This window comes from Stegostoma tigrinum, chromosome 9 (assembly GCF_030684315.1).
Source record: "Stegostoma tigrinum isolate sSteTig4 chromosome 9, sSteTig4.hap1, whole genome shotgun sequence".
NCBI classification, from domain to species: domain Eukaryota; kingdom Metazoa; phylum Chordata; class Chondrichthyes; order Orectolobiformes; family Stegostomatidae; genus Stegostoma; species Stegostoma tigrinum.
The window spans coordinates 62,560,027-62,581,671 of record NC_081362.1 but is presented as its reverse complement, the minus strand read 5'-3'; the positions used below and the strand labels follow the sequence as shown (position 1 = coordinate 62,581,671).

General features: G+C 38.9%; 1 protein-coding gene across 2 annotated transcripts in view; it reads right to left on the bottom strand.

Moving 5' to 3' along the window:
* Positions 1-19,501, bottom strand: part of kcnh1a (potassium voltage-gated channel, subfamily H (eag-related), member 1a) — a 243,938-nt gene extending 224,437 nt beyond the window's left edge. For both annotated transcript variants that reach the window (XM_048535533.2, XM_048535532.2), the window contains exons 1-2: positions 19,327-19,501; positions 2,303-2,426 (exon numbers count right to left, since the gene is read on the bottom strand). In XM_048535533.2, the coding sequence (XP_048391490.1) occupies positions 2,303-2,426; positions 19,327-19,399 (197 nt within the window). In that variant the 5' untranslated portion in view covers positions 19,400-19,501. The remainder of the gene's footprint in view (positions 1-2,302; positions 2,427-19,326) is intronic.
* Between the last annotated feature and the right edge of the window lie 2,144 nt (positions 19,502-21,645).

Genomic DNA, 21,645 nt, shown 5'->3' with positions numbered 1-21,645 from the left:
TCAGCCTTAATCTATGTGCTCAAGATCTGCAGTCAGTTTTGAATCCACAACCTTCTAACTCAGAGGCAAAAATTCACTGTCTACAAAGCCACAGCTATCAGATGAAAGCAAATGGTTTGAGGAAAGTATGCAATGCTTAAAGGATGGCAGCCTTACCAAAGACTATCTGGGAGGACTCAAATGTAGGTCTGAAGTCACCACCTGACTCAGTACCATCTCCATAATGAAGACAAATGACCAGCAGTTGGACTGATGGGTCAGTGACATTCTCCCTTCTACCAGGTTAAGTACCAGACTGCTCTCTGCCATCTCTCACACACACTCTCTCTCTTTGCCACTGCACGTATCTCCCAGTGAGTCTCATGTCCCACTAATGCTCACATCATCTTCTCTCACTTGCTCTCCTCTTCGGTGTCTCTGAGACAACTAACCTTAAATGAAATCTGTGCTATCTCCCCAGTCCTTCACTACATTTTATTACCACTCCTCCATATGATTCAGCTGTGCCACCTTGGCGGAAATTGCATACTCTATTGTGACAATTTGGTGAACATCTCACTGCAGCAGCTCCTGGCTGAGGAAGAAATGGACCAGACAGCAGGCACTCTGAGTACTGCCAGAGAGCTGAGGCCCAGGCGGAAGAGCACCTTGTGCAGGTGGGTGCTAAGTGAACAAGCACTAATAATGGAGCAAATAAACATCCCGGCCCAGTGTGAGAGCTGGGTGCATGTCCCTATGTACTAAGTGTCCCTGTTGCAGCCATTGAACGCAAACAGCTGGTGCATCCTGCAGTGCAGGTCTGTGCCCCTAGATCACTCTGCCAGTGCATAATTGAAGTGGTTATGGTGCACTGGTGGAAGTTAATGTCAATGTTTACAAAGGAGGAGTGAATGTGGCTGGTGCCCATGTATCTTATTTTGAGGTGTGTGTTTGGTCGTAGACAACATGCAGGTGGTTCAGAGCAAACAATGACCTGAATCTGCCAGGTGTTCACTCCGGTTTCCTTGCTGAGTTTGGTAAAATGGGAATGTGAATATTAATTAGGCAAGCTATGGTGAGCGCACTGCTGCCTAGAAAAAAGTTGTGCCATGCTGTTTATGAAAGGCATTAAAGATAGAGCAAAATGATCTTAACATTGAGGGGTGCCTGTTTCTGCAACATATTTTCCCAAAGCCCATGCTGCTCAGACCCCTACAAGATTCCACCCAAACTTTCCACGGATTGATTTTTGACTTTACTCCCTTAAAAGGCTTGCCATATCCTTTGCTTCTACTATTCTGTGTAAACAGTAGTTTTGCTGTCAGCTTCTCACTGGCTTTGAATAAATTTAGCTGAATCTGGACACTGGCAGGATTAATTTACCATATGTACAAATTATTGCCAAATAGGAAATACATATTTATATCAGTTCACCTTTGTAGAAAATATTCATCGGTTTTGCAATTGATATCACAGCACTCACGATTAAAATATGGTTTCATATCAAAATCATTAAAAGATGCTCACAAAAAATTTATTATTGTTTCAATATAATTTCAGGTGATTTTTTGAACACTGCGTGAAGAAATCAGTTATAAGTGAATCTAGCAATCTCTACACTGAGAACACGCTGAATTTTGGTTTTGCCAGATTTTTGGTCCAGCATTTGGAGTGCAGAAAAGAACAACGCAGTCAATAAGTAGCCTGGAGCTGCTTTATTCCATTGCACTTCCTAGCCGCATTATCCAGACAAGCTTTTTATTTTAATTTTCCTCAATTAAAATTGATAAAAAGTTGCGGTTTTCAGGTAATTCCAGTTTCTGTACTGCCAGATTTGAGACCCTTCCCTGCATCTACGAATGTGATCATGTCAGCGAGTTATACATGAATCATTTGAAATGTTTTTGACAGCCAAGTGCTTAAAATAAGTTCATTAAAAGATTGTTACTTTTAATCTATGTCTGAAAATATGACATGAATCACTTATTATCAAATGCAAGAAAGTAACAGTAATTTAAACTTTAGTTACACAACCACACAGAAAATTATTTTAAGGGTATCTTGCTAAATAGCAATTTTGAACTTTAAAAGTCACTGGAAATTACTATTGGGTATCATCAGAACCTGACAAGTGAAGAACATGCATGCCTTCATTCAAACCAACTACTGGCTACTGATAAATTATGAGTCAATATTAAAATGTGTTGACTTCCTAAGAATATTCTTTAAATTTGTAACCTTTCCAGCATACAGAATAATACGGTGCCCTAGAACACACTTTAGTGTGAATATAAAAGGAAAATGCTTTCACATCTTTTAATACCTGCAAGTACTGCTCTTTTGCATAACCTCTGCTCGATGGTATCCAGACAGTTTGCAGAATCCATCATTACTGTATACAATAGGCCAGTCCACTATCTGGGCATTCCCAAGCACAAAATTTGTGTCTGTAGAAAAAGAAAATAGATTTATAAGTATCACATTTTCATAAGATGTTTCTCAATGCTTTGAAGGTCTCACAAAGCGATCGATATCTGCACTGCATCAACTCATCAAGAGCCTTTGACAGCAGTTTCCAAACCCTTGACATCTACCATCTAGCAAAACAAAGGAAGCAATAGCATGGTAACACCAGCCCCACCTGCGACTTGTGCCCCAGTTACACAATATTCGGACTTGGAATTATACTGCCATTCCTTCATTGCCGCTGAGCCAAACAGATATGATGTAGGAGTAAGATGAGGCCAATTGGTTCCTCAAGTCTGCTCTGCCATTTGATAAAATTATAGCTGATCTGACTGTTGCCACAACTTCACTTTCCTGGCTAATTTCTATCCCCATTAATGCCCTTGTTAGTCAAGAATCTACCTACCTCTCCCTTAAAGATACTCAAAGGCCTTGTTTCCCCTGCTCTCTAATGAAGAGAATTCCACAGCTTTCATCCCTCTGAGACAAAAAAAAGTTCTCACTCTCGTTTATACGGATGACCATTTAATTTTGAACAGTGCATAAGAGTTCTTGTCTCCCCCCAATTGGAAACTTCTTCCAGCATCTTCCCTATCAAGTCCCTTTAAGTTTTGCATATTCCAATAAAATCAACTCTCAGTTTTGCTAGCCCTAATGAATACAGGCCCATCTGTCCAACCTTTCTCCACAAACTAATGCCTTCATTGCAGAAATCAGTCAAGTGGACATTTTCTGAATTGCCTGTCCACCATCTCATGGCACAAGTCTGGAGTGTGATGGAAAACTCTCCACTTTCCTGGATGAGTGCAGCTCCAAAAACACTCAAGAGGCTTCACACCATACAGGAAAAAGCAGCCTGTTTGATTGGCACCATATCCACAACCATTCACTCCCTCCATCACGGACGTGCAGTATCAGCAGCGTGTACCATCTACACAGTGCACTGCCGAAATACACCAAAGCTACTGAGACAGCACCTTGAAAAACAACAACCATTACCATCTAGAAGAAAAGGACAGTAAATATATGGGAATACCGTTACCTGCAAGTTGTCCTCCAAGTCTATGTCCTCACTATTCAGAATTGGAAATATTTCACCATACTTTGTGACACTGGGTAAAAATCCTGGAATTCCTTCCCCAACAGCACCAATTGGTCTGCATTAGTTCAAGAAAGGCAGCTCACCACCACCTTCACCAGAGCAACCGTCCAGAGGTGGGCAATACATGCTGACCCTGCCAGTGACACTCATCCCATGGATGAATTAAAAAGAACAGCTCCCTGTCCATTGTACATAGTCAGTTCACTCATCCACCGTGCACCACTTACCTTTGTCTGTACCAGCTGCGATGGCTAAAGATCCTCCATTTCCTGATTACCTGTGTCACTCACAATCAAACCTTCCTGTCCCTGACCATGGATAAAATTAGATGACCCCAGCCAAAGGGTTAGACCTCCTCCTGAGGCAAACTGTCCAGGTACCTTTCCTTTTATTGATGCATCAAAACATTTGTACTTCAGCCTCCAGTTCAACAGCTCTGAGCCAAAGTTCTTCAAATGTCAGACATGTTCTGCTGGCGTGGTTTTCTTGGATTACAGTGCAGTCCAACTGCTCCCACATACTGCACTTGCAACAGATCACCTGCCCTGCCATTTTTATGTTAATTCACTTATTTTAAAAATTATTTTATAATTAATTAATTCAATTACTAATAAGCTTCACCACTATTGGTAAACATTACCCGTACAAATTAAAACCCACAAAAAGGAACAATTAACCAATAAACTACCTTTTTAAAAGACAGCACCATGTGTACCTGCACCACATGAATAGTAGTAGTGTATGTAAGGAGCTCACTATTGCCTTCTTAAATGGTAATTAAGAATGGGCAACAAATGCTGATCCAGCCAACAACGGCCACAGCCCATGAGCAATAAAGGAAACAAGTCTAGTAATCAAGTACTTTAAGAACCAGTAACCCTTAATTTCCCAGTACAACTCACTTTAACATAGATTAAGTTTTAATCACTGACTGCAAAGTCTGAGCAAATGTATTAAATTTAGAATACTATGAAGCAATTTTGACTTCTATTAACTTAAATGGAAGTCAATAGAAATGCGGATATTTTAATCAACCTGCATCTTACGATAGGCCTCTGAACAGGTGGGACATGAACCCAGGTCTTCTCACCCAAAGGTAGGAACCACACCACTGTGCTATAAGAGCCCTAACCTTCAAGTAAAATGTTTCTCTTCTAATCAAACTGTTCAGACACCCATCTGGGATGGACTTGAACCCAGACCTCCTGGCTCACAGGTAGGGATATCACTATTGTGCCACAAGACCATTCTCAAGAGAAATGTATATTTCCTATACTTTTCTAATCTACCTGCTCACCTATGCAATGTAGTAGCAAGTGAGATTTGAAACCAGAACTTCTGGTTGGCAGGTAGGAGATACCACCATTACATAACCAGAGCCCTGACAAAAATATATAATAGTCGGCTGAATCAGTATCACCTGTTTTATGATATCATCTAAAGTTAAAATTAATCCGTTATTCTTGGCAGGTAACATTGTCACATTTCTATGCAATGAATGCTATTTTCAGAAGAATTATACAGAACCAAGGAAAAGTAAGTAATTGCAATTTGAAAACCAGTGGGGAAATATATTTTTGCTGTATGCTTTTGATTTGATCTTAAACAGTTAAGGAAGTCAGAGAAGAAAAGGCAGAAACTCTTCCCACAATGTTTCAAACATATTTAAACATAGAAATTGTGCCAGAGAACTGGAAAGTTGCATCACATAGGAAAGAAGGAAGAAAACCAAAGATAAATATGTCAAATACTGCAAATCAAGAGAAAAGCTAAATATCTGGACACAGAGTGAACAGGACATCTTATTAACCGATGCAATTTAAGTTTTGGGGAATAACTAATGGAAGTGAGAGGAAAATAAAAGCATTAAAATGATATTTTTGATCTCATAAAACAATTCACAATCCAAATGAATGAAACCCCACAATGGTCATAGTATTCAATGCCAGAAAGGTTGACTGACAGTCATGAACACCTATTAGATTATTGCAAAGATACTTGCACCTAGTGAGAACTAGCCTATAACCAATAGCATGAAGAGTGAAACCAGAAAGCATGTGGTTAGCCACAGTGAAGTTAACTTAAATTATCTAGCCGTAGTGGTTAGGCATTAATGGTTACTTCAACAATTACTTTGCTGGTAATACAATCAGAGCTTCCAAAAGCTGCAAGTTACTCTGAAACAATCTTGAAATAAAAGATCTTGTTTTCTTTCATGAAGCAGTTAATCTACATTTAATAGAAATGATTTTTTTTTCACTTAAGTTTCATCAATGCTTTTAATGTTAGCATAGTGAGAGAGATGGAAGGAATCCACTACGGCTGACAAATACTGCATCACACTAAGTGTTGAGGTGTTCTGTAGTTTCCAAAGTGGTAATATTTTGTAACCCTGATAAACACAGATCAAGCCCTTAGTCTGACACTCTCAGTGTAATGCTACACATACTTTTCCCATTTAAAACAAGTACTACAACTATATTCCTCAACTACCTGTTATTTAACATTCTTTTTACTTGAATAAAAATGTAACTGGCCCCAACTAGTCTGGTTATTTAGAAGCTTAATTCTATTCTTCTATCTTTTCATTAATTAACAAGACTTGCCTCTACTCGTTTAATTTTCATGAAACTTCGAATGGAATTTCATCTAAGTAGAGCAGGGAAATAATATTATACCCTGCTTAGGGAATTCCTGTGTGGATTGGAAAATTAATTGTGTCTGCTAAACCAAAGAAATTGAGTATGTCAAATAAGCTTTATGGAGTCTAAACCAGGAAGTGTCCAAACAGTGACAATACTGTGCCCTTAAGAGATGTGTTCTGTCTATTTCTCTTCAAAAGGAATATTGTCACAGAGGTGTTGAAGTGTCTCCTTCAGACAGGCAGTTGATGAACTGCTCGAGTTTTCCCTGGGTATGTTTTCTTTTGAGACAAAAGAATCATGAGTGGCAGAGTCAGGGCTCACGCAGACTCAGAAAGGCTTGTAGTTTTACATTCAGTTAGTTGAAGGTTTCTGCTGGCTGCTGCAAGCTGCCAGAGTGAAGTCTTAGACAGAGAGGCTTCCTCTTAAAAATCAAAAGAGGCAGATTATTCCTTCCTTCTGGCCTGGAGAAAGACAGGACATGGGAATTATACCTGTTTTGCTGATTTGCATTTTTTGCCAAAATCTGTGTTTATGGGATGCTGCATATATTGGAGCAGTTGATGATTAATAATTAAATAATACATTATCTTTTTAGGTATTTCAATAGAGTAAACTTGTGTCTTTTTTTTGTAATTCAACTGTATTGTAAGAATAAATTATGTTTTGATTAAAGCTTAGTGGTGGACCAATCAAATCACATCTGGAGCACAGCACTAACTTTTACCATGAAATAAATATAAAAGTTTGGGTCAAGGCCATCCTCCTACAATATATTGACAGGGGTAGTGGAAGCTGGTCTGGTTTGGTCTGGTTCATTAGTAAACCAGGGAGTGTAAATTACATTCCAATGTCAAATTAGGTAGAGAAAGAAAAATAATGAGAGGTTTAAAATAAAATAGACTGGATCAGGAAGGTGAAGAGAAAGATTTATCTTAAATCCTCAGCAACAATTTAAATCTAAAGGAATGAGATTTCCCAAAGGACAAACCACTTTAAAATACAGTAATAGTTAGAAATGAAAGTACTGGTCATATCAATCATCCTTTTCAAACTATGCAAGATAAAACAGGCCTGTACGTCTTTTGCAAGTTTTTCTGTTTGTAAAATTTTGGGTTTAAACTTGTAATAGTCCATCTTGGTGCCAGGAAGGCTGTTTTGTAGCAACAAACTTTTCAGTCCATTGAAAGAGGGCTTAAACTGGAATGGATGAGCCATAGCTTTCTGAAGTGAATTTAGTTTGTATGTATTCTGCAAATACAGTAATTATTAAATGAATCAGAGAATCCCTACAGTGTGGAAGCAGTCCACATCAACCACCCAAACTGACATCCTACCCTATCCCTGAAACTCTATTTCCCATGGCTAATCCACCCAACCTGCATATCCCTGGATACTATAAGTAATTTAGCATGGCCAATCTGCCCAACTTGTTCTGGGATTTCAGAGATTGCTCTAGAAGATCTGGTTGAAGAGGTAAGGTGGAGGGGAGGAAAGAAAATAGGATTCTTATAGTCCTCACAGAGGCCATTCAGTTCCATCAAGTCTACACCAATCACCCAAACAACATCCTAAAGTATTCTGTAATCTGCCCTTCCATAGATCAGCAGAAACTTTCAAACAGGGAACCAGAGCAACCATAGGAATGGAACAGGTTGTCATCTACCTTCAAATGACAGCCAGATCATTAATTTATATGATCTGCAGTTCCAGAACGTCAGTTCAAACACTTTCCCACATTATAATCCATCTGCTGTGAAAGGTATTCATGTGATCAGCATCATCCTTCCACCAGCTCTATTGAAGGCATAAGAGGAAAACATAAGAGCATAAGACATGGGTGCAGAAACGTCCATTCAGCCCTTTAAGTCTGCTCTGCCATTCAATGAGATCATGGTTGATCTGCTCATCAACTCCACATTGCTACCTTTCCCCCATAACCTTTCATTTCCTCACTGATTGACAAATTTGTCAATCTCAGTCTTGAATATACTTAATGGCACAGCCTCAGCAACTTTCTGCATTGAAGAATTCCACAGAGTCCTATCTCTGGGAGAAGCAATTCCTCCGCATCTCAGTTGTAAATGCACAGCCCCTTATTCTGAGTGTATGGTCTCCAGTCCTAGACTTTTCCACAAGGGAAACAATTTTTCTCCATCAACCTTGTCAAGTCCCCTAAAAATCTTAGGTTTCAATAAGGTCACCTCTCCTCCTTCTATACTCCAATGAGTACAAGCCCATTCTACTCAACTTCTTTCTTGTAAAAACTGTTCCTCCTTACGTGGTATCAGCCAGGTGAACCTCCTCTAGACAGTCCCCAATACCAGAATATTTTTCCTTAAATAAGGGGCCCAAAACTGTTCACACTATTCCAGCTGTAGTCTGACTAGTGCCTTTGTAGTTTGAATAAAACCTCCCTACTATTATGCTTCATTCTCTTTGAAATAAAGGCTAACATTCCATTTACCTTCCTTATTGCCAACTAAACTTAGATTCTAGTTTTTGTGGTTCATGTACAAGGACTCCCAAACTCTTTTTTTCCCCACTGTTTCCTGCACGTTTTCTCCATTTCAATAATATTCAGCTCTTCTCTTGTCAAAAAGTATAATTTCACATTTTCCGATATTATAATCCATCTGCCAAGTTTTTGCCCATACATATTAGCTGTCTTTATCCCTCAAACTCTGTCATCCTCACCATTTGCCTTCTCATGTATTTTTGTCATCTGCAGACGTGGCTACAGAATATTCAATTTCCTCAAAGTCGATAACATATATTGTAAATACTTGTGGCCCCAGCACTCTACTGGTTATGGGTTGCCATCCTGAAAATGACCCCCTTAGCCCAATTTTCTGGCTTTTATTAATATGCCAATTCTTTATCCATGTAAATACACTGTTTACCACCTTGGGCTTTTACTTTTTAAATAGCCTAATGTGTGATGCCTCACAAAATGCTTTCTGAAAATCCAGTTATACTACATCCATTATCTTCCTTGTATCTATACTACTTGTTAACGCTTCAAAGAATTCTAATAAATTTTCCACGTGTGATTTCTCCTTCATGTAGCTATGCTGACTCAGTTTGATCATGCTATGTATTTCTAAATGGTCTGCAATTACATTCTTTAAAATAGACTCTGATAATTTTCCCAATAACAGATGTTAACCTAACTAATCTACAGTTACCTTTATTACTGTCTTTCTCCCTTTTCAAGTAAACGTGTTACATGGGTAGTTTTCCAATCTTCATGGTGGCTCAGTGGTTAGCAGTGAACCAGGTTCGATTCCAGCCTTGGGTGACTGTCTGTGTAGAGTTTGCACATTCTCCCCATGTCCATGTGGGTTTTCACCAGGTGCTCCGATTTCATCCCACAGTCCAATGATGTGCAGGTTAAGTGGATTGGTCATGTTAAATTTCCCATAGTGTCCAAGGACGTGCAGGCTAGATGGATGAGCCATGATAAATGCAGGGTCATAGGAATAGGGTAGTAGGGTGGATCTGGGAGGGATGCTCTTCAGAAGATCGGTGTGGACTCAACGGGCTGAATGGCTTCCTTCCATACTGCAGAGATTCTATGATTTCTAGACTCTAATGTCCGACAGGCAGCAGTGTTAGTCAACGTTTTTTTTTAAAAGAACTGTCCATTGGGTGAAACTATAACTCATTATAGTATTGCATTTGAAGTCAAAGACATCACAATTACCACATGCGATACTTTGGTCCAAACTATTTTTGATTATAACTTCCTATTCTACACTTACATTGAGAGAGATGGTCGACTTTTTCTTTAATTTTCAATGCAGCATTAAGGGACTGCTGAAGGGGAATAATGAGGATGGTTAATATTGAGATACGGGATTAGAGAGTTCATCAGGAGTCCACTGGTCTACGTACTGCCCTCCAATTCCCTAGCTGCAAGCTGTTTTGCTGGCCGCATATTTTATGATGTTCCTGGTGGCCCTGTAACTTTGACTGCACCTTTGTTTGTTATACATGGTGGGGTTAGTGAGATATGTCATCAGTAAGGTGTCAAGGAAATAGCCCCTGTCCTACAGCAGCCATCCTCTTAAATCTCTAGATTGGTAAAAAGTGGAAAGGTCAGCGCAAGTCACATAATAACAGTGCTGTGGCAGCTGCCAACATAATTGGCACGAACTTGCATTATCCTTCTGCAGTGATCACATCAATGGAGAAAAAAAAACCTTTTTGCTCACATAAACTGCTTGTTCATCTTCTGATGCACTTTTGACCTCGCGAATGCTGCATATTACTCTCTGGAGAGGGAGAGCTGACCATTGCTTTAAAAAAAATCCATAGATGTCTCATTTTGGCTTTGAGATCCACTGTCAAGAAGACAGAAACAGAAATTTGAAAGGTCTGGGCTTCATTCATACAATAAAATGAAGAATTAAACGTGACCTGATGGAAGTCTTTAAAGTTATGAATGGGTCAGAGGATGGGGGAAATCTGCCCTTGCTGGTGGTGAACCGGGAGATGGGAAGGGCATTTCTTAGGGGAGTGGCGTCATGCATAAATCTCACCATTTTCTTGCATCAACAAAAAAATTCTCAACAGGAAATAAATTCTGACCAAATATCCTATCCCATCGCTGACTGAGGCGACTTAGGGATCTCATCACCCTGCTGCTGAGAATAATCCAGGGATGTAATCATTCAGTGTGCCCAGCAAACACCTACCCTGCTTGCCCCCTCTAGGTGTAGTGGAGGATCTTCAAATAAAATCAGTTCCTGACCAAGGGAGTGGACATTAGGAAAGGTGGGGACTGAAAAGTCATCTCTTTCCCTTCCTTCTATCCTTCCAACCTCTCAACCCCTCTCCCCACTGACGATTCAACTGCACTCCAGACTGAGAATGGAGATGGTTATGACATGTCTCCTGTGCTTCAACAGTCAGAGCATAATTAACAAAACCAGAAGTGCTGCTTGTAACTGCCATACAAAACTTAGAAGCCAAAAGATGACAGCAGAATTCCCTTGTATTTATACTGCAAATCACCCTTCCATACATTGGACTGAGAAGTATTTATCCAAGCTGTACATGTCAACAATGCTCAGGCTCGGTTTGGGGTGTGGGGTGGGGCCCTCCAATCAAACATGGCCCACAGAGGAAATTCAAGAAGAACAGAAGAGGTTTCATATAGTAATATACGTAACGGCATTTTAGAATTCTGTAACAGAGGACCAAAGAACTCAAAGGGAGAACACACTATGAATGTTAAATTGCTTGAAACTTAAAAATGAACAGTGACTGTGAAGGCTTCTATTATGTGGGTCAATTGCAGGCAGAAATCAGGAAAATTTATAATGGGGAAAGGAAATGCAGAGAAGTTAAATAGTTACTTCATATCTGTCTTAAAAATAGAAGAATTAGGAGCAGGTGAAGGCAAATCAGCCCTTCTAGCCTGCTCCACCATTTAATACAATCATTGCTGAACTCATCAAGGTCTCAACTCCACTGTCCTGTTCACGCTCCATAACTCTTCAGCCCATTACCAATTAAAAATGCCTAATGCCTCCTGAAGTTTACTCATATGTCTCAATATCCACCATGCTCTGGGGTACTGAATTCCAGATTCATGGTCCTTTGACAGAAGTAATTTCTCATCTTTGTTTTAAATCTGCCACTTCTTAGACTAAAATTATAACCTTGGCAACTTTGTCTGTTGCCTTGCTGTATGACTCTAAGACTCCATGACAGCTGCAAGATGTGTTTTTTTTAAATTTCACTGCATTCAACAAGGGTATTCTCTATTCAAAAAGTCAGTTTAGGGAATCCTTTAAACCCCATAGAACGATGTTATGTGATACAATGACTAGTCACAGGCGCAGCTATGGTAGCAACATTTTAGCCACAGGCACTTAATTCATTTGAAAGCGCCTCAAACAAATACAAATAAATATACTTCAGTGTATATCAACTTATATGTCTACCACTTCAGTACAAAACTTTGTGATCTCTTTCAACAAAGTTGGGAATTGTAATATCTTCCTGCAGTTTCTAAATTTTGTCCAGCAATTGCAAAGTAATATTTCTGATTTTGTTAGTTACTGCTCCAAGCTTTGAAACTTAGTAGACATGTCACAATCAATCCTGTTCTCAGTCTGGAATGCAGTTTTATGCTATTTGTCCTTTGCCATGATATCCCCTCTTGAATTGTTGTTATTATTAGGCTATCTTTGTTCTGCTTGACCCGAACAGTTTTCCAGGTAGAATGTGCAAACAATACTCAACAGTAACTGTGTTTCTGGTATTTCCATGATATTGATGTCTGACAGTTTTCGCCAAGTTGCATTCGCGTTTAGCAGACAACCAAAAGTAGCAAACTAGGCAAGTGAAGCAGACACAGTACACAACAACCAAACAATTATCATCATGTTTTACTTTTCATTTTACCACTTTACTAAATTAACAAAAACGTTGAGACATGAATGAGTAATTATAGCACATATCCAAAAGTGGCCAACATCCATTATCTATTTATGAACAGAATTCCAATTAGCTAGATCTAAATTCCAAATTAGTCACAAGTAACTAGCAGCCACAGTAATAATGTAATTGTCAACACTGTTAAAGAATTTCAAAAGATTGTACAAAATCATTGCATGGTCAATCTTTTTGATAAGTTGACCTATTTATTTAAAAAGGAACACACACAATAAAGCTGTCTTCTACCCAGGCTGAACAAACCTGGAATTAAACTCAGTTAAAATAAACAAAGCAACACATGAATTTTGTGAGCCAAGATATTGACACTGCACCATTGTTGTGTTGCAGATGATGTTCCAAAGCAGTACGCAACTGGCAGAAACCTGCTTGACTGTTAGATAGTCCTCTTATAAATGTACAGCAGAAGTCAGAGCAATCCTTAGAGTTGTCTGGGAAAATTGTTGTTGCAGGATATGTAACATCAAGTTAAACTTGTTCCTCAACCTTTAGCTCAAAAGATTTTTGTTCACTAAGCTGCAGAAAGCATAAGATGATAACACAGCAACAAGGGAATCTGGGACTTGAATGAACTGGAGAAAGAATAGGACATCTCCTTGACTGATGAGTTTTAAAGATTCCTACATTTAAACAGTGATAACGTAATCACAACACTTCATTGGTTGTAAAGAACTGGCAGTGAAAAACAATATGTAATACATGCCAAAATTTCAGGTCAAATGACCCTTCCTCAGAACTCAAGGAAGGGTCACTCGATCCAAAACATTAACTCCGATTTCTCTCCACAGATGCTGCCAGATCTGAGCTTTTTCAGGAATTTCTGTTTTGATTTCCGATTTACAGCATCTGTTGTTCTTTCAGCTTTTATACAAATACAAGTCTTTCTATTGGGATGTAAAAATAGAGAGAAGAGTTTGAACTAAAAAAGGGGTGAGTTCAATGGCAAATCAGGTCCAAACATAAAGAGAAGAAAGATTAGTTTAAGGGAAAAAGAAAAAGGAACAAAACAAAAATTTAAAAATCTGACATTTTCAAAATCTTCAAACAATTTATATAATCCAAAGAATGAAACACCATACTTACAACAGGTAAATTTCAGCCTCCACAGAGGCACATCATTAAAGGGATACTTTACAAGGCTTGCAATTACAAGACTGAAAAAAACTGCAGTGGTTTAGTTTGCAACTGTGATATGAATACAGCAATGTGACATCTTGTAACACGTTCCAATGGTGAGGCAATCAGTGAAATGGTGATTTTTTGCAAAGCTAACGGTGTAGCAACACAACTTGGACAGTGCTTGTTTTGGATATTTTCTGTACTCTTTCCATATAAATTAATAAGTGGCTCTAACCTTAATTTTATTTTAATGGCAATATCAAGCTCATTGATTTCTAAAGAACATGATATTTTATCTACAGTGAAACTTTGTTGTACTGTCGTTCTTGCAAACATGTTTGGAGAAATAGCACTGCGTTGAGTGGTAAACTGGGTTTGAGAACAACAGAAGCAATTTTGATTGTGTGAGATAGTGTAAGGTCTCCAATGAATCAGCATCCCTTTAACATCTCTCCTGACTTTTATTTCCATTTACTTCAAAGAACCATTGAGGCAATCTGTTAAGTATCAGAGAAACCTTTTATTTTCAATTTTTTACATTTACACGAGAGAAAGCAGACACTCTCCACAACCATCAAGAAACAAACAAAGTCAACAGCACAGCAGAAACTTGTAAATTCATCCAAATATGTAATTTCAAAGATCCCATGTAAATGACATAATTTCAACAAACAGCCAATTTAGTATTATCTGCTCTTGCTATATTATTTCAACTACATAATAAGTAATAAAAAGATTAAAGTCTGAGATAGGATTGAAACATAATATTTACAGTCCTATCACATTTTCCTCATTGCTGAGTATCTGACTTCCTAGGGAACATGTTATCCTCCTTCATTTATCTTATTGAACAAAGATGCATAGCACTGCCCTGTGGAGCTCTGTAAATATAACTCTTCACAAAGCAAAGGGAGGAGTGAGAAAGTATAACTTCTCTAGTATTCTCCATAGGCAGAAAGTGTAGTGGGTCAAAAAGTTTCAAGATGCCATTCAGGAAGGGAAAGACTGTTATGAGAAACTGGTAGGAGACAAAAGCATAATCAAAGAGCTAGACCTTCCGAAGGATTTGATAATAGTGACCGAGAGATACAGGTGGAATTACTGGACAGGTACACAATGACAGAAAATCATTTATGCACATTAATTTATTAAGAACTAACTGGGTACCGCAAATGCTACCTGAAAGAGAACAGTTCCCCCACCCCCCACCGCTTAAGATCTGAATCAAACTGAGCCTTTGGTCTTATTTTTTTTATCAAGTCCAGGGACCTTTGGATGACAACCACAAGGGTAATTCTTCAGTGACACAGAGGTAAATCGTAGGCTGCAATGATGTTGAAAATTGCTTGGGAACGGGTGTCTCCTGACTCCACATTAAGATACTGTATGGTTTCAAAAGGTTACTAATCAAAGATTTGCCTTCTCGTGACTAGACATCTGTAAAATTGTGCTTCCATGGTGCAAAACAGATAAAAATGAACAGGTAGAACTTGCAAAGTGATTCTGAAATGTGTATTAAAATCCACATATGTATACTTAAGGAGTCTAATAGCCTTATTTGGCCTGTCACTACAGCTATCTTTCAAACAAGGAATGCATTTCTGCATCGTGGCAAAGGTTGGGCCTCTGCACTCCATTTTCTGTTCCTACGAAGGGCACAACCAGGTCAAATTTCACACCCGTTGTGACTGGAACAGCAGCTACCAACTGCATGAAATGGGGAACTAGGAATAGATATGGGGGACATACTGGAAAATATTATGGAAAAAGCAGTCGTCAAGGCCATACTGCTAATTTTCCCTAGTTTTGGAAAACCCATGGGAACAAGAACATGAGCCATTTTGAAGACATCAACGTAGATTTTAGCATTTGGGTTGTAACTTGTGAAAAATACAGCTAGGAAATATGTCCACACTGAAAACTTGAACTTTAATGGGACAGAGATGTAGCTAAAACAGAGGAAACAACTGCAATTGAATCCAATTAGTGTAGAAAAAGTGCAACATTCTCTCTATTTCTCCACCATAAAAATTTACTTTGAGATCTGTCTATGGAACTAAATCTAAATCTCTTCCCTTTGATTAAAACTGATGAAATACCAAGAAGTATTAACACAAAATTTAAATGTTAATATTTCTGTTCAACTGTTATACTGGAGAGGTCCCTCTGAATATATTCAGAAAGGCTAATACAACTACTATTATGACATAAGCATAAACAAACAGTTCTTTACTCAGCTAATAAACCCTTTAAAACCCTTCATATCATTGAACTCTATACAGTGACATGAGTGCTTCATAACATAAGTCAAATGCTAGACCTCTTCAACAGCAGACAGCATCTATCAATTGGTTTCATCATTGTTCAACAGAAAATTGTTACCATAGACTTCAGAGTATGCACTACAATTTAATTCCCATTTATTGTTCAACCTTCTGTCACTGCTCCTATCTCTTTCAGTACTGCTCAATGTTTGCAAATCAATTTATTTCTATCTAGTCTTAAATTACTTTTTCTGCCAAAGTGAGGCAACCATAACTTATAAAGGCTGCCCAGTACTAAACAGTAAGTCAATATGCAATTATCTGAAATGACAGACGTGAATTTTGTTACTGTTGAAAAGACAATATCCTTGTTTATGTTTCTTCAGGGAAATCCCATGAGAGAAGTTATATTTAGAGATATGAACAGTCATGCACTTATTACTTTGTTCTAGAAGAAAATGTTAATAAAACTTTTTATTTTTTGTGCATTTTTGTGCACAGATTGTTTAACAAATCACAAACAAAACCTGAGTGGGTAATATTTAATTTAGATCAACACATTAACAGTTTTGGTTGCAATAGCTATTCTGTTGTGCTGTATAATGGATATGGAGAGTTGAATAAAGCACGGGGTTCATCCAAGATCTTTAATCAACTCAAACTCCAGTCTAATATCCATTATGTCAGCATTCACGTTATAACTATCATCTGGAAGGTAAAGTCAAACCTAGCCCACTGAATCTGTTTAAGTACTTAGATTTTATTGTTTCTAATCTGCTAGGAATGTGACTTCTCCTTCATGAATAATCATTTAGTCAATCAGTTCGTATTTATATAATCTGTTTACAATCTCTTGACACAGGTTAATGGAATCAAATAGTAATGCTGTTTTTCCGATTCACAAAAAAAGCCACAACAAAAAAGTAATAACCAGAACATTAAGCTCTTCATTAATTACCAGCACAGAAATTGGGGTCGAAATGATTTAACTAAATTAAAATGGAAGTGTTGAAACTTAACTTATCGCATGATAGCTACACAGAATGGTCCAGCAAATGTTATGCTAGTATTAGGTTCTTGAAGGTGAGAAAAAAAGTTTGATTCCATTCTCATCCTTTGCATCTATCCTTTCTTTTTTCAGGATAAAAGCAGTTATAATCACTCAGTAATTTATGTTGAAATATTTTTAATTTATAATTTGCGAAATTATACTAGGATGTTGCATAGGCTGGCAAGTTTTAGTTAATGACGAGAGATTGAATCGGCTGTGGTTGTCTTCCTCGGAGCAGCGGAGACTGAGGGGGACAGGATTGAGATGTATAGAGTTACAAGGGGCATTGACATGACAGCCAGGAAGAGAATGTTTCCCCTTGTCAGAGCGATCAGTTACCGGGGGCATAAATTAAAAGTAAGGGATAGAAGGCTTTGTGGACATGAGAGATGGTGGAAATCTAGTCCGACTGCAAGGGTGGTAGAGACAGAAACGCTCATTTTTCTGTACCGTAGATCTCTACGACTAGGTAAAAACCACCCACAGAACCATTCATAACACATTTCAATAATTATATTCACAGACAGATCTAAAACAAACAGTTTTTAAACAATTTGGGCCAAAAATATTACATTTCTTTTTGCAAGCCCTGTTGGTTTTATTGGTTTACTGAACACCTATATCTGATCTTTCAATGGACTCGAGTACCACTGATCTTAGTTAGATTTCCTCAAGATCACAAAACCTCAGTGCTCACTAGCCATAAGCCAAGGAGAACAGAATTACGCTCAATATAGCATCAAAAGCGTTTCCCAATCATTTGGAAACATCAGACAGATTTATTTCCGGCTGATCTGTTTTACGAGTCAAAAACAATTTGTATACTTCAGAACCACACATCATTGATGATTTCCCTGGGAAATAAAGTTTGTAAAACATATCCTAAATCCCAGAAAGCTAGTGCTGAATAGATAATTTGTTCAAATAGTTCCTTTTAAACGTGGTCTTGAAACGCGACTGCGAAGTCTAATAAGGTGTTGAGAGAAAACTTGACACCTGGAAAAAAATTGTATCATGGTCTCGGAATATTTCACCCTAAATTTTAATTTGCAAACAAATCTAAGTTGGAACCGGGTTGCATGGATATATGTGGAAATGCCTAAAGTGTGTTTTTTTAAAATTAATTCCAAACAATCTGACGAATCCTTTCCAGACGCGGAGGCAAGGCAACCCCTGGAATTAAAAGAAACGCACTAAACCGAAATTACTATTACCTCAAAAACAGTGCATCCCTTTGATCATGCAGTGTCGCTGTCTACTGTACGTATTTCTATAGTATTGCTATCCTAAAGCAATTACTCTACAAGCACACGAATACTATACCAACATTAAACAGATGGGTCTCGTTCAACCTCCGCTCAATATCCTCAATTATCAAATCTGCTGACTCTGATGAAACACAAGTGATATAAATGGGGAGATTCGTGCTTTTCTCTTTATGGCACTGTTTTGTTTAGTGCGGAAAAAATAACAAGAAAATCAACCTTATCCTGCCCGAATTACAGCGAATTGGCTTGAGCGCTGTTTTTGGGGGGTGGGAGTGGGCTTTTTTTTTGGAAACTGACTCAATTTGAGCCTGATTATCATTCAATAAAACGCCAAAATGCTCAAATCTCTCTTCTTAAGAATGTGATTTGTTTCAGACATCCAAATTCATAGCTGCTGCATTTCTTCCTCCATCCCGGAGAGAGTTTACATCTATTGACTGCAAAAAACTTGCAGCGTTTGCAGGCTGCCTGCCTGGTGCAATGAATGTTCACCGCTCTTCCACACTGCAGGATGCACAATTTCCATTCGCGTTTGAAGAGCTCTTCTGGTTTTCGTGATTCCCGGAGAGGAGGGGGTGGTGGGCGTCACAAAAGGTGGTGGTGAGGAGGTGGGAGTGAAGAAGGAAAACAATTCAGGTCAAGGCATGCAATCTAGTTGCTGCACTTGTACTGTCCACTATCCAAGTATAACGTGCAATAGCAGCCCCAAATACTCCAGCCCCTGCTGCGTTCACACTGTACTAAAAGCATCAGCATGAACATTTATCTTTCACTAACAGCAGTAATGAGACTTTGGCCGGGGGGGGGGGGGTTGGTATTACTTGTTAATCAGCTCAAACAACAGCGAGAAACCCCATATATAACCCATACACTGTTAAAAGAGGAAAAACATGCACTTTCTCATCTTTCACCTGCAAAAATAAAGCTAACTTTTATGAGCAGCGAAAGGGAGCATCTTCCTGCTTACCATTAGAACGCCTGACAATATTTTCCAAAAAAGTATTCTGAGGGGCAACAAGTCCTTTCCTTCCCCCCGCCATGCCGTGTCCTCAGTGGCTATGGTACTGCAGTCCTGAAGCTGGGGAGACAAGCTGCAGCTCTTGCTGCTCATGGTACCGGCGCAGAGTGTGCGTGGAGCTCCAAGCTCGGCCAACCCTTCCCTTCTCTTCCCCGCCTCCGCGTTCCGCTGCTCTCAGCCCCCGCCTCTCACTACGCCGCGGGGACGAGGGCGAGGCGGCGCGCCCAGCCCGGGAGCGAGCCTAGGCTCGAGTGCGCGCGCCATCGCTCCTCTCCCCCACAGCTCCCAATAAATGCAGCACGACGTTGATCGATCGCTTTTCGTGCAGCGAGAGCCCCGTATGCTGGCACCTCCAAGCATCAACAAAAGTACCATCTTCGAGCAAAGTGTTGACTTTGTTCAATATGTCACTGCCTTTCATTATATTCCATGAGATGCATGAGTTCCTAGTAATGATTGCAAACTCAGGTCTTCCCCCCAATGCTGGGCAGTTTTCTCCCTCCCAAACTGCCCAAATGGAGGTGGGCAAAGCCCACAGCGACAGTGCCAAAGAGAGAGAGAGCGTACCTTATTCACCTCGCGCTGCACAGCCTGCGCTCAGGACTGTGGAAACGTTACCTGTAGACAAGTTAACGGTCAGGTTTGACAAGGCAAATTCCAGAGTGATAGTAAGAACCAAAAGAACTGCGGTTCCTGTAAATCGTTCTAAGGGTCACTGGACCCGAAACGTTAACTCTGTTTTTTTTTTCCTTCACAGATGCTGCCAGACCTGCTGAGCTTTTCCAGCAACTTTGTTTTTGTTTCAGAGTAACAGTGACATTGTTGATTTTTGCTCAGTTTTTTTTCGGAGTTAGGGTGGAAAAGAATCGATGTTTGGGCGAATATAAGACGATGTATGCAGTCCATTGGAAAAAGGGTTGATGGATAAATGCGTGTTTTCCAGTTCACAGATTTTTAACAATGTATTCAATGTACAGCGTCTCATGGGTCAATTTAATCACTGTGTGTTCAGGTGTAGGACGAGAGATTAAAATCCATATGTATAGACACTACTTCTAATGTGCTAATAAACGACCAGCCACTTACAGATAGTTATTCCCCGGAGATAACCAGCGACAAATAAAATCGAAAATCACTGCGTTCTTTAAGATACGCATATTCCAACATCAACTCTCAGCACCTGCAGTTATGTGACTAAACTTCGGAAACATGCCTCAGAAATGTGGATAAAGAGCAAACAATAATAAACAATGAGCGCAGTCCATTACTCCTAGAACGAATTTTATGGTAATATTCACTTTCCGATCTGTTATTTGGTGATAATATTTGATTCCCTTTAACGTTTCAAGGTTTGTTCCTTTGAAGTGCAACACATCAGAAACAGATTATACATGACCGGAAAACTTAATAAGATTTTGCCGCTTTGGCAACAAATTTTTGATAATATTTTGCTCTTTAATAAAAGTTTTAAGAACGAGAAGCATTCTTGCGCCTGAGTGTGTATCATACAGAGCTATATTTCTTCGTCCGGCGCCGACAAGGCCGAATGGCCTCTTTCTGTTCAGTAACTTTTCATCAGTTTTATAGTTTTGTATCAAGATCACCATTCCCTGTGTTGCAAACTTCAGATCATTTCTACACCAATAGAAATCTGCATAATAGCGCAGATAAATGTGCGATAAACTTTATACTTTCTATAAGGTACATTTAATAGGCTCATTGTCATGTCCTCTGATAAGAAACAGAGGGATCAGATAAATTACTCAAACTGCCCTATTTGGAATTTTTAAAAATAACTACCCACAAGAAACACAAAATATAATTTTAACAGATTTTTATTGTTTAAAACTTTTAATCCAATGTGAAGCATTTTATATGTAATTGCTTTTATTTCTCAGCAAAATCCTTTTTTCTGTTCCTCTTTCAATGCTATTGACTCAATAGTGTTATACAGTTTCACAGACATTGGGTGCACGTGTGTGCTGTACCCAAGTGGCCATTATTATTTGACAAATCACAACCAACAAAACCCAATACTATCATAATCTAACATCCAATAAGGTAAATTGCAGTAGGAATCAATGAATAGCATTTCAAAGTGGAAATTATGCTTCATCTTTTTTATCTATCCCAAGGCACTAAAGCCAGTTCTAAAGCTCTATTGCGACCCTGACTATTCTAATGTTGTCATGGTGGACAGTCATTGATTGTTGATGCACATTCCAATCACAGACAGCCCTGAATTTACACAAAACAACCGAACACATC